General features: G+C 44.1%; 1 protein-coding gene across 2 annotated transcripts in view; it reads right to left on the bottom strand.

Annotated features, from left to right (window-relative positions):
- Positions 1-2,094: 2,094 nt before the first annotated feature.
- Positions 2,095-13,740, bottom strand: part of Dapl1 (death associated protein like 1) — a 341,707-nt gene continuing 330,061 nt past the window's right edge. For both annotated transcript variants that reach the window (XM_050124119.1, XM_050124109.1), the window contains 3 exons: positions 10,677-10,764; positions 7,820-7,880; positions 2,095-2,381 (listed from right to left, as the gene is read on the bottom strand). In XM_050124119.1, coding sequence (XP_049980076.1) covers positions 2,268-2,381; positions 7,820-7,880; positions 10,677-10,764 — 263 coding nt within the window. In that variant the 3' untranslated portion in view covers positions 2,095-2,267. The remainder of the gene's footprint in view (positions 2,382-7,819; positions 7,881-10,676; positions 10,765-13,740) is intronic.

Raw genomic sequence — 13,740 nt, forward strand, 5'->3', positions numbered from 1 at the left:
CATCTTTGTCATTTCTTCCTTCAAACCCAAATCCTCGACATCCCCTGAACTCTCTATGTTGGGATCCATCCCTTGTTCGAGGGGGGGGGTGTCCCTGCAGGTGGCATATGGGGAAGTGAACTTCATGAAGGGATAAGAATGAAAACCTGGCACTGATTGACTTGGTCAACCTGGATGAGACTGTGGGGAGTCTAATAAGCAGTTTATTCCCAATGTATTGAAGTCCAGGATAAGTTGGAAAAGGTTTCCTGCTGTAATATAATCCCTATTGCACAAGGAAGCATGATTACATTGAACCTCAACTCAGGGTGCATGCCATTTTTTCCAAGAAGATGGGTTCTAGAGATACCACTACCTGTACTAGCATAAGGGCCGAAGGGTATTGCCTGGTACTGGTCATACAGATAACATAGAGGTCATTTGGACTATTAGCCACCTTCGGTCCTGGTTGCTGGAGCTTGTGGGAGCCTCTGGCTATAAGGGTCATTTGAATTACTAGCTACCTCTAGTCTTGGTTGTAAGAACTTAATATGACCTAGACCAACAGGCTGTTAATCTCTCCTAATTCTCAACTTTTTGGGTGGAAGAACAGGTTTTTCATCTTTTCCTTTGGAAAGACAACCCTGTGTGCTTAACATTTCTGGTTTTCCTGGAGATCTGTAGGCTCAAGGACTTCCGCAGTTTGCACCCAACAGTTGTTCGTCTCTTACTGTTTTCATTCTGGCAGCTTCTACCTTACTCTCACTGCCTTAATATAGCTTTTATGAATCTTAGGGGTCACTTTGACTTCGAGGTTTCAACTGGGGAGACATGTATAATTGCATCCATTTGACAAGGGTCACAGAGGGTAAGTGGTTTATTTAAGGTTTCAGAATCAGTGAAAGACAGAAGTAGAACCCTGCCTCCTAAACCTTAGAATTTTCTGACAATAGCTCAGAATTCTGGGACCTGGGTTAAGCCTAGGTGGAGTGGTTAGAATTATTTTTTGGACTCATGCTGATTTTGAATGAAACCTTGATATTCTCCCCAACAAATTTTCTTATCTCTGAAAAAAATCCTAACAATACAGAGGAGGAAGCAGCTAATCTGTCCCATCACCCCACCAGAGTTTACCAGGTGCCTTAGGCTTCCCAGATAAGACTCAATAGTAGGGTACATAAAAGCAGGGCATTATGGGTTGGATTGGGACCCTGGGAAGGGGTGCCAAATGTCCCTTTCACAGGAGTCACATCTGAGCTATTCTGCATATTAGATATTTCTATTACAATTCATAGCAATATCAAAACTATAGTTCTGACATAACAACAAAAGTAATTTTATGGTTGGGGGTCACCACAACATGAGGAACTGTATTAAAGGCTCATAACATTAGAAGGTTGAGAATCACTGCCCTCGAGGATGCTAACCGGAAAGATGATAGCTGATGACAGGCAAAGCATGGATCTCCTTCCCTAAGTAGAGGGAAGAGTTGATTGTTGGAGAGTAAGATCAACAAGGGGTGCAGAATGGTGGGACAGTGAGTGATACCACTGCTGTGGAGCAGGAATGTGACTGTCCCCTACTGTCACCCAAGCATAAGAAGGAGCTAGCCGTGTGGTGGAGTGGTAGGGAAGCTGGAGCAGGCTTAGTTATGACAGCCCCTACTTTGCACCATGCCTCTAAAGGGGCCCAGATCAGTACACCATAGTCTCACAATGTCCTCAGGCTAGAGCATCCACCTTCTGGGAGTTTATCAATGACTTTCTACCAAAATAATCTTTGAGGGAAAATATGCTTGTGATCAATTTACCTTCCATCTTTGATTCCTCGGCAAAAGGAACTGTGTAATCAATTTAATTATTTTTGTCTTTCCTCACCAAACCTCCAAAACAAACTATGTGTTTATGTAAGAAACTGAGACGAACATTTCAGCATAAGTGAAAACGTCACCATCCTAAGACAAACAAACTGAAAGATTCATTCCATTGTCTGCATAGAATTTTGGTTTCTGCAAAGCTCAGTGTGCTCTCCTCCCCACCCCCACCTTTGTCTGCAGGGAGAACTGAGCCTGTGTGTAATAACTCTGAGTCAGTATTCAGGAGGAAACCAGGAATGTATTGGATTTATAATTTTGAAAACTTTATTATCCAAAGTAAAAAGGGAAGATACAAAAGTTGTTTTATTTACCAAGCAAGGGCAGCAGGCCTACAGGAAGTGTTGGTCATTTCTGTTGAGCTGTCAGATAATGGGAAGGTTGACCAGATGGCTGAATTTTACATCCTGGCCTGTCATTTTCGAGGCTGCTGGATAATGTAGGCCCGCTTCAGGGGAGTGGCCTTCTCCAGGGCAGGTGTGGGCTTTTGATGTGCTGTGTGAACTGCTGCTGGAAATTTATGGTTGAGCTAAGGATGAGAAGGGAAGAAGAAATAGCACATTGGATCCATTGGGTTATACAACATTACAGTAAAAAAAATCAATACAGTTGGTCAAGTCACAGTTTTCTTTGCTTTGTCAAGACCTTCCTTCCATGGCACTTCCAGTCCTCAGCCCACAGGAGTGTACATGCTACATGGTTGTTTCCTTCATTAGCATCGTTAACTTTTATCACAGGAATATGACATATATAAGTCAAAGTCTAGGCTAGCCTTGAACTCATGATCCTCCAGCCTCAGCCTTCGAAGGGCTAGGATCAGAAGCATGCACCATGCTACCAGGCTGTATATTTGTTTTTGTGGTCCCATCCTGAAAAGCAGAAATGGCGACCCCCATCTATGGCAGCAGATGATTTGAACACTAGTGTATGTAACACAGAGCACTATATTCTAAGAAGGATGTGGCGACCTTAAGGAGAGGTTCTGAGGATGGGACAATTATTTATTTAATTATCAAACTATGAGGAGAAAGACCCTCTGAAAGAAGTTAGAAAACATCAACGTAAAGAGTGGCCCTTCCACCTGGTTCAAACTACACAGCCTGGTGAAGGAACACTGAGGAGCAGCCCACTAGTTTTAGGTGAAAACGATTCTCATTCTCAGCTGTGAGGAAGTGCATTCAGATGAACACAGACTGTGTGACTTTCTGACAGTCAGAGAAATTTCCCATCGACCAAAGATCCCCTGGGATTTATGCTCAGTGCAAATTAAGACGGGGAGGGTTTGAGAGCTGCTGAGTGATTTGTGCATTATTCCTAAGAAGAGTTTGGACTCAGTGACCTTTGCGTCTCTTCAGTTTTGGGTTTCCAAGCTCATCAATATTGTCCCAAAGTACCTCAAGCAAGACACGGCTGTTAGCCAGCCAGGAAGTGGGGCCTTGGCTTGCTAGGCACTTAATATATCACTATTGAATTTGTCCTTGTTTTGACACTCAAGCTAAATATGGGGTGGGGGGGGGGGAGGAGAGACTGTTAGGACTCTAAGTAGCACATTGTTTGATTGGGGTCTTCTAAACTAGGGAGAGTGTGTGCCTCCCATCTCTTCTCAAGTACCCCGGCCGAGCTATTGCAAAGGGCATTGACTTTCATGTGAAACTTGACTTTGCGAAGTCTTTTTTCGATCATTAAATGCACATGTGAACACACATGCATGCACGCACACACAGAGAGAATAGGATCATGGGAAATTCTTAGTGCTTTACTTACAAATATTTTTCTACTTTGTCTTTTTCAATGAGCAGATACAGTATATACTAATTAACCCCAAGGATGAACCCCTGCTGACTTTCCAGTACAAGGGATCAAAATAATTTAATATCGGCTAGAAATGTTGCTTTAAAGTTTGAAAACGAATGGGGGACTTATTTATTTTTTAAGTCAGAGCAATTATCATTAGTGTATATGTGTTTTGCAGTATGGTTAGGGAGAGTATTGTGTTTTCTTTTTCTTTTAACATTAGAGCCTAAAAGAAATTTCGGGGGTCACTGACTTTAGTGGTTTGTTTCTAGAGTGGGTGTTTTTAGCTTCATTTAAAACAGATGGGTTATTTCAGGTTGACTTTAAATCACAGTAAAAAAAAAAGTCACAGGCAGGAAGGAAAACCTGGCAAGTTAGCGAAGGTCAAACGTGAGGTAAAGGGAGCAGGAAAACAAAGGGAGCCTCTACTCGAACTGCGGTCTGAGTGATCAGTCGGGATGAGAAGGGCCAAGACAGGAAGCTGGGACAGGAAGGAGAACGCCACAGTTGTCACTGTCCTTTAGGTGTGAGAGGCAATGGGCAGAGCTAGGAAACCAGAAGGCAGGGACAGCGCCGGAGCCCCTTGTCTCTATGCTAAGCCTGGACTTGTTAGTGGCCCTGTCCTGGGCACACCTGTAATACCAGCATTTGGGGTGGTGGTGTCAGGAGGCCCAGGAGTCTGAGGCTAGCCTGGGCTCCAGGAAACCAGGGTCTTTGCTATGGATTATTTGTCTTTGAAGTTACAGAGATTAGATTACCAAAACCGAAAGCAAAAAAACTGGAAACAAATAGAAGTCAGTTTCTAGAATACGTTCTAAACCATCTATCTTTTTCTAGCATCTTGGGAAAGTTCTAGAGTTTTAATCAATAGTCAGCGTAAAGGGACAGAGTTAGTAGAATAAAACTTGCTTCTTGTCTGAGCCACCAAGGTAACAGCACCTAACAGAACACAAGAGGAAGAATTCGAGGTTGAGGTGTGTGTGTGTGCGTGTGCGTGTGTGTGTGTTCTGCCCCCTGGCTTCATTACAGGGGTGACAGTGAACATGACAACACGAGAGAGATTCCTGTGTTGAGAATTTTCCTTCCTTGTAGACACCTGTGAGTACAAACCCTCTATTTTTAGTTTCAGGGAAGACAGCCAGCATAGAGGTCTGCTCAAAGCGGGTCTGCCAGGAGCTCTGAAGTAAACTCAAGAGGGAAGGAGACCCAGGGCAGGTTCTGCTTCTGAGGCGGAAGTGTGGTGGTCTGAGCGGATGCCAGCTCGTCCATCCATCTTCCCCGGCTGTTAAGTTCCGACTCCAGGGTTGGCGCTTACATTTCCACAGCCTATTAAGCAAAACACTCAAAGAGACACACACACTCCACATCAGTGACATTCAAGGACACTCCGAGGGAGATGTTAATCTGTGGAATGAGAGGAACCCTCCTAATTTCACAGACACCTTTGATAGTTTTCCTTCCTAAGATCCCATTTCACAGGCAGCTGGGCAACTTTGGCCAGTGGATGACCCAACGCCTGGTGATTTGGAAAATGTCACTGAAGTTTAATCAGACTCCAATGTCACACACCTCTACAAAACATAAACATTGTTAATGTTTAATCAGATACCTTTGCGTGCTGAGAACACAACTCAAAAAAAGTATCTTTTCCCGCTTCTGTCTTAAAAAGAAAAGTTAAGAAACTGTAAATCTTTGAGGAACGATATGACATCTTGAAAGTCAACTTGCCTTTGAAAGTGACTGGCAGTAGTTAGCCACGGCCGGGTCTCCCAGATGCTAGCACAGAAAGCATCTGGGTCACACAACGCCTTTTCTACAGTGACATCAGGCAATGTGAGCGGCCACTGCACAGTGGGAATATTCTGTGTCGGGTGGCGAGGTGGGTGGGGAGAGCTGGTGGGAGAGGCAGAGGAACAGCAAGAGCAGGGTGGGGTGAGAGAAGCAAGTCTCCGTGGACAAACAGTGGGAGGGGAATGCTCAGGCTGCTCCTCACCTAGATTAATCCAGTTCCAGCCCTCTGGGAGGGGGGTGTTTCTAATCTCCCAAGTCTTAAACCCTACCATTGGTAGTCAAATGACTGAATGGTTGGTGAAGCCTTATAGGAAGTAGCCCTGTTAGACTATTACAAAATCAAGGTCAGGAACATAGTGGGCTCTTGGGACTCAACTTAACTAGCCAAAAGTGAGAAAGAATGTTAGCAAATACAAAAACTACGCTCCTCAATTATACTACCGCATTTCTTCTGACCAACAGTTAGGTCTTCATGATAATGTATAGTATGGGGGAGGAACCACTTTAATACAGGAGGAAAACATCAAAAAAGATACAGATCTCTTTTTTTATTTTTGGTTTGGGACAGGGTCTATCTATGTAGTCCTAACTGTCCTGGAACTGGCTATGTGGACCAGACTGGCCTTGAACTCAAGGAGATCCATCTGCCTCTGCCTCCCAAGTGTTAGGAATAAAAGTTTTGTGACACCACCTCCTACAGATTAATTTTTTTTCTTATGTACCCTGTGTATATACAAGTGCAATGGAAGACAAAAAAGGTAGTTGCCTCAAAAAGGGATGGGTGGATTCCGATAGAGGATACCTGGTACCCTCTTCTGGTCTCTGTGTACACACATAAGACCACACAGACACACAAAAAGACACACAGACACAGTCACACAGACAGACAGATACACATCACAGAGAAAGAGGAAAGGCATGACTCATTCTAGAGCTGAGTTGCTGCTCCTCGGATCCTGATTTTGGCAACACAATACTTTAAAGTATGGCCCTTTGGCACACTGATACCACACAATGAGAAAGCTTAGTAGGCGGCAGGTGCAGGAGGGGCTCCCACTGAAGCCCTCTTTCTACCCAGACCCTCCAGGACATTCTCTGCGGCTGTGAATCTCTGTCCCAGATATCTGAGAGCCAAGAAATGGATGCAGACCTCAGGAAGGGAGGCAAGAGCTGACCCCCACACAGAGCGCAGAGCAGACTTGGTAGCAGGCTGTCGGCTGTTCTTCTAGCCACTCAGTCCCCTAAAAGTGATTCATATTCTGTATCGCTCACCTTCTCCACGTCCTTTCCCTTTATGCTGCAAGGGTGTATGCTCCTACTCTGTGAATGTCCTACTTGGACATTCTGTGAATGCTCCTACTCTGTGAATGTCCTACTTGGACATTCACTTTTCTGTTTAGCTCCTGGGCATGCAATAAACTTCTAGGCCTTTCCCTGTTGATCTGTCTACTGGTTTATTTCAGAATAATTGCTGAGTCTCAGTAGTGTGGCAGAGAAGTAGGAAATGCCCTTACAACTTTCAAGTCCTTGCTAAACAGAGGCAACCCCGTCCTGTTTGTTCAGTCAGTGGGTGAGCAGAAGAAAGAGGGTGGTCCTCTTTATTACCCTTAGGATCCAGGCACTTGCTTTGTGAAAATAGAACAAGGGAGCATAAAGTTTACCTACAGAGTTTGGTAGGGATAGGGATGGGGAGTGAAGATGTGGGGACAAGCATGTATGGACAGACAGATGGATGAAGGATGGGTGAATGGGGTTGAGGATGCGACAACTGCAGAGTCCCAAACCCCAAATTGCTGTTTGCTCAATATGACTTTTTTGCACTATTTGAGCTACTTGGGATAAATTCAAGCTCTAGAAAGAAAAATAGTAGTGGTTTTACCCTCTTTAAACGTGTTTTACTAGACAAACCCAGCTGGTGTCTGGCTGCCCTCAGCCGTTAAACACTCAGCCCTCCACTACCCACCATGGCCACAAATCAAATATTTCCTGTGGAGATGCTGAGGTACAGAAGAAGGGTCCCGGCATACCATGCTGCCTTTTGTAAAAAACAAGCCGGTCCCTGAGAAATATCTGGGAGGAGAAATGAAAAGTTCTACAGACTCACCATCATGACGCTCACTTCATCATTCCCTACCTTGTTTTGAAGTGATTTATTAATAGACACTTCAGGGATTCGGGAGAATCTCTAAATGAAACAGTTCTTCTCATTTAAACTATTTTATGTGTCTCTAACTGAGAACAGATCGATTTCTTCCACAAGGACATCAAACTCAGGGGCTGGAAAAATCTCAGCTAGTCGTCTGCCGGCACACAGGAGCCACCTGATCCACCGGGCAAATACAGAGTCAGAGTTTTATGAGAATCGCCGCACGGATGGCTCACCTTGTCCAGCGTGTCGTTCAGAGCATCCAGCATCTGGATTTTGGCAGCGTTTGCGACGGCACTGTGAAGATGAAAAGGGTCTTTAAATAAGAGCCAAAGCTTGGGGCTGGGAGTGTAGCTCAGTGGTTGGTAGAGTGTGGACCTGGTTTCTACAGACCCTAGATTCAATCCTCAGCACCACCCCCACAAAGTGACTTATTGGGGTGGGGAGATGTTACAGTCAGTAAAGTGCTTGATAGACCTGCGTTTGATCTATAAAACCCACAGGGAAGAAACAAGAAAAGCCAGGTATGTATGGAGGTGTCATGCCAGCACTGGGGAGGTAAAGAAAGGGGCTTGCTGGCCAGCCAGCCCTGCCTATTTGGTGGCCCAGGCCAGTGAGACAGCCTGTTATTAAAAAAGGCAAATTGTTTCTGAGGAACAATACCTGGAGCTGTCATCTGCTCTCTGTGTATGCATACACATACACACAAATTATAAACACACATACACAAACACACATACACAAACACACACACAAAATATACACACACATACACAAACACACACCCAAGTTTTGTGTTTTTTCCAAAAATACCGCTGCTGAAGAGGTTAAATGACTCCTGCAGGTTTTTCCTGTGCTCAGCAACACCTAGAGAACAACATTCTGTCTCCATGTCTGCGTGTGCCACACCACGCTTTATAGACCAAGTTCCTACTATAACTGATTTTTATCTTTGCACTGGCATATACTATGCACACATACAATGCACATATTATAAGCCTATAGTTCATGGATTCATGAACTAAAACACTTGTCAAATCAGTGACCTCTGGGAATAACCAGTTCCCTGCAAAGACCACCAGTTCTGTCTTTGGATTTCATACAGTAAGCCCTGATAGCGTGTGTTCTCTTGTGTCTACCTTCTTTCTTTCTGGTCAAGCTATGTTATAGGAAGGTTTCAGTCAGGCCCAAGTCCACAGTGCAGTGTCTTACACAAACTCTGTGCTTGGTGAATTTATTTTCTGGATTGTTTGTGTTGGTTGCTAGAAGCTATTAGGGATCTAGACCAATGATTATGAGAGAAGTCTCTCCTGTGTTTTAAAAACTGTTCTGTAGCCGGGTGGTGGTGGCACCTGCCTTTATTCCCAGTGCTCAGGAGGCACAGGCAGGCATATCTCTGCTCTATAGAGAGAGTTTCAGGAAAGCCAGAGCTACACAGAGAAACCCTGCCTCGAAACATAAAAAGTATACAAACAAAAATAAGTAAAAACTGTTCTGTAAGAAGTGGTTGTCAGGAAAGTAGACCTGGAGGATTCTATGCTCAGTGAGGGTAAGGGGGGGAGTCACAATGAAGGGGAATCTATGGACCTGTCATGGGTTCTCAGACATGGTAGAAGACTTGTTACTAGTGGAAACCTACCAGTAGTTCATTCTTTCATTCGTGTGTGAAATCCTTTACAAAAATCCCTGCCGCATACTGGGAAAAAAAACTTTGAAAAGTAATTTAAAAATAACTTTACTTGGGGGCTGGGAAGATGGTTCAGTGGAGAACGATTGAGAAGGACACCTGATGGAAACTTTGGGTCTCCACATGTGTGAGCATGCATGCACATAAACACTACACACGCGCGCACACACACACACACACACACACACGGCCAATAATTTGGTATGAAAAGGACAAAGAAATTACGTCTGTTTCCCTCCACATTCTCTTCGTGAGACTTAAGCAGGTTTTCTGAGCATCTTTTAAACAATTCCTTTTGAATCACTCACAGTGCTCCATGGAAACCAATCTCCAAAGCATCTTTCCTCATTGGGCTACTTGGAGAAATCGGGTCAGTGCATTCATTTCTTTTCTAAATACACTCATTTTCCTTAAGCAAGTCATCAGTCCATGAGTGTATAGGACACACCTCTGACCTCTAACTTTATAATACCAAGGTCATGGTAGAAGAAGGAGGGAGGAAAACAACCACAGTGTTGGTGTGCTTTCAAGCTCAAGTTTCAAGGTCATTGTTACAGTTTCAGTCATCGTGACAAACACCATGGCCATAAGCAACGTGGGGAGGAAAGGGTTAGTTTACTCTTACATTTCCAGGTAACAGTCAATCACTGACTGTTATATATAGTGGCTCACAACCATCTATAATGGGATCTGATGCCCTGATGCCCTCTTCTGGTGTGCAGGAATACATGCAGATGGAGAAACTTATACCAAAAACAAACAAACAAACATAAATAAATAAAATAATAAAACAAGAAACTCAAGCAGGGCAGGAACCTGGAGACAGGTACTGAAGCAGAGCCATGGAGGGATGCTGCGTACTGGCTAGCTTCTCTTAGGGAGCTGGGCCATCCTGTATCAGTCATCAAGCAAGAGAATGTCCCACAGGCTTGCTTACAGGCCTCTCTGGTGGGGGCATCTTCTCTACTGCGCTTTCCTCTTCCCAAGTGACTGCGTCATTTGTGCTGTGCCTGTGTCAAGTTGACATAAAACTAGCCAGTGCGCAGTGACTATTTTCTTAAATAAGTGAATGGCGATTTCAAAATTTCAGAGGCGGTTATTCTTTATTCATATCATAGAGCACACTATGAGAAGGGCCAGAGGAGGAGCAGTATTTTAAAGAAAATAAGATGAATGGATGAGCTTTGGGGTCGGATGCACTTAGGACCACTTTAGGAGGCAGCCGGGTGGCTGCAGAGAGGAGAATGGGTAGGGTGTAATGGGGAAACGGTCCAGTTGGTATCCCAGAACCAATATTCATCGTGATGCTCGCCTCTACCCAAGCCTGGCTGCCTCCCCCGAAATTCTTGGGGGACTCGGTTTGTCCCCAAATAACTTCTGGGAGCAGAACTATAAGCGGTCCCTACCTTGTTTTCTCCAGTCCTGTTTTTTTGGTGTGTCTTTCCAAAATGCCCATCTCTTGTTTCTTGGAAATCCGCATCCCTCCAGCTTTCACTGGAACAATAAGCAGGCGTGCACGTGAGAACAGCTTTGTTTTTCAGACAGGACCCCCATCTAACATGCGTTTCCAGATTGACATAGAAAAAACACTTTTATCTAAACAACAGAATTAAAGAAAAAGAAAATCTAAGGAAACCAGGGCAGGGAGCGGGGAAGGTCTGGGGTTAGCTTTATTCTGATCAGAGAGGTGGAAACGAGGTTGAAAAGGCAGAAGGTCACGCCTTAGTCTTAGGAAGAATAACAACACACTCCCTTAGGCATTTAGCTGAAAAACAGGTTTTTTTTTTTTGTCCCTTGTTATCAAACCAATTACATTCTTTAAGATAGCAACCCATAATTACAATGTGACCCCTCTGTTTCCCCACAAGATTAAAGCTTTTTGCATGGCTTGCACTTTTGTTTTTTCAATGAAAGCTTTCAAATGTCAGATTCGGAGAGATGAGCCAAATTTCAGGGTGTTCACAGACATTTAACTCAAACGAAGGGCTCTGAATTCCAGGGGATAGCCACCTTCATCTCAGACCCCAAACCTCCATGTTGGCTAAGCTCTGAGGTTCTAATGAGTAATTAATTGTATTAATAGTCACGCCATTCAAGAGTTCAATTAGTGTTAATTAGGCTACAGACGACCTAAAAGCAACTTAAGTGTTTAACAGTGTCAGCTGAAATCAGCATTGGAGAAGGAACAGCCCGCTTCAGACTGCAAGTCACAACAAATACTTCCCTCCTTTCTCGGAAACATCACGCATCTAAAGTCTGACACGCTCAAATGAAAAGTGGCTACGGGGACGTTGATTTGTTTGAACCTGATAAATTCTCTTCATGGAAACGCCACTTGGGCAATTCTCTAAAACTAATTCCAGTATGGAAAATAAAGAAAACCTGTGTCTCAAGCTGGCTTTATCACTCTTCTTATACATATTAATAATGAAGTGCAGAAGGTGCACAGATCAGGACACATGAAAAGATTTGTGACTCCCTGCCACCATCTCTTTCCAGCCTGCAGACAATCTCCCTGGACACTGCTCAATTCCAAGTTCCGAGTTCCTAGTTTTCACCAACAGATGTTACTAGACATATTCTTTGTTTTAAATGGTAGAATAAGATACTAACTGTTCTATTATCTGATTTATCCCCTCACTTCCCCCTGCCTTAACCACACATTTGATAGGATGTTCCGCATTTCTCTGTCTTTATTCTACATATCTCCATCCTTATTCTTCTCCTCCTCTTCTCCTTTCCCTTTTTCTCCCCGACCCCAAGACAGGGTTTCTCTGTGTAGCTCTGGCTGTCCTGGAACTCGCTCTGTAGACCAGGCTGGCCCCGAACTCACAGAGATCCTCCAGCCTCTGCCTTCAGAGTGCTGGATTAAAGGCGTGCGCCACCACCGCCCAGTGTGTCTTTCTTCTTAATATCTGTTTTGCAATTCCATATGAAAAACTTCTGTGTTGACTCAGCCACTTTGCTAATCCTAAGTGTCTTGCTTGTTTCTAATGCATAAACAGAGCTACGGTGAGTATCCTTTTTATACATGGCATCGTACCAGCACACAGCTATCTGTGCGTTGTATTTCTAGAAGTGACTTTGCTTTGTGTATTTGGAGTTTTCTTAAATCTGGCTGAACTGGCCCTCACAGAGGTTACGCTAGTTGACAGTCTCACCAGCTGCCATGGTAGCAATTGTTTCTCCAGACAATGAGCTACAAAATGTAACATCAGCTAATAAGCTAAAGATTAGAGCTGTAACAGGCGCAGAGAAGCCGTCTCGGGTTCTGTAAGTAAGTAACTGGAAGCAGGATGGAAGCCCAGCATCCCAGCCTTCATTTTGTGCTGTTGCCTCCATTTGGGTCACCTTCTCTATGCCTAGGTGTTAGAAAGTGGGAGGTTGGTTGGGGAAAGAAAATGGCTTCACATGATCCTTCCTGACTCTCCTTGTATTTCAACCTAACGCTTGGACTGGGACTAGAGACACGGATCTGCACTAAGAGCACACTTGCAATCTTGGGGAGAACTGGTTCCGTCCCAGCATCCACACTAAGCTCAGGCACCTGGGTCGCTCAACAGCCTTTTCTGGACTCACACATACATACATTGATATTAAAAAAAAAAAAAAAACAATAAATCCTAAGCCTCAAGCTCATGCCAGGGCCTGGAAGATGAAGTTGGGGTCCCTGGATCTCTTCGTCTGTTCCTTTTCCGGAAGCACACGGATCAAACCTCTTCTCTGCTTTTGATCACTGCTCATGTCTTTCACTGGCATGTTGGGGACAATGGCCAAACTTAGCTACTTGGGGCCGCCAGAGCCAAGGCTTTTGTCCCTAAACTCCAGGTTACAGTATCTCGTTGCTTTAATTTGCATTTCCTTTTTGTTATTACAGTTCAAGCTTGTTTTAGAAGGGTGTTTGTATTTTCTTTTCCGTGACTTTTGTCCAGCTCTCCTCCCCCCCACCCCACACTGGATTACTAGTCTCTTGTCTCTTTCTTACTGAATTTTAGGAGCAGTTTGTGAAATGCAGAGTGATTAATTGTACCAGTTACTGCTTTTTTCCTTATTGATAATGTTTGCCCATTGCAAACCTTTATTGTTCTTATGTAGGCTTGTCAGTCCCTGATGGATTTGTAAGGAAATGGGATTTTTGCTGACCGTTCTCTGCTGTCTTCTAGACATGCTCCGGCTACACCCTCATGTCCCTGGTCCTTCAATGATACAGTTGATACAAGTCATAAAGAAGAGGCAAGCAACTTTGTCTTGCTTTGTTTTGAGGCTGTTGAGACTGGATTTTGCTATGAACCCAGGACTCCCTGTGTAGCCCAAGCTACCCTCAGACTCCAAGTTCTCATGCCTCTACCACCCATGGGCTGCAGTTATGGGCACACACCACACACCTGGTTTGATGTAACATTGTTTTAGTTGATCCAAATATTGAAAATTAATCTTTTCCTTGTCAATTTGAAATTCACCTTTATTGTA

Source organism: Alexandromys fortis, unplaced genomic scaffold (assembly GCF_014885135.2).
Source record: "Alexandromys fortis isolate MF-2015 unplaced genomic scaffold, M_Fortis_MF-2015_v1.1 scaffold_8_9099976_23576923, whole genome shotgun sequence".
Classification (NCBI taxonomy): domain Eukaryota; kingdom Metazoa; phylum Chordata; class Mammalia; order Rodentia; family Cricetidae; genus Alexandromys; species Alexandromys fortis.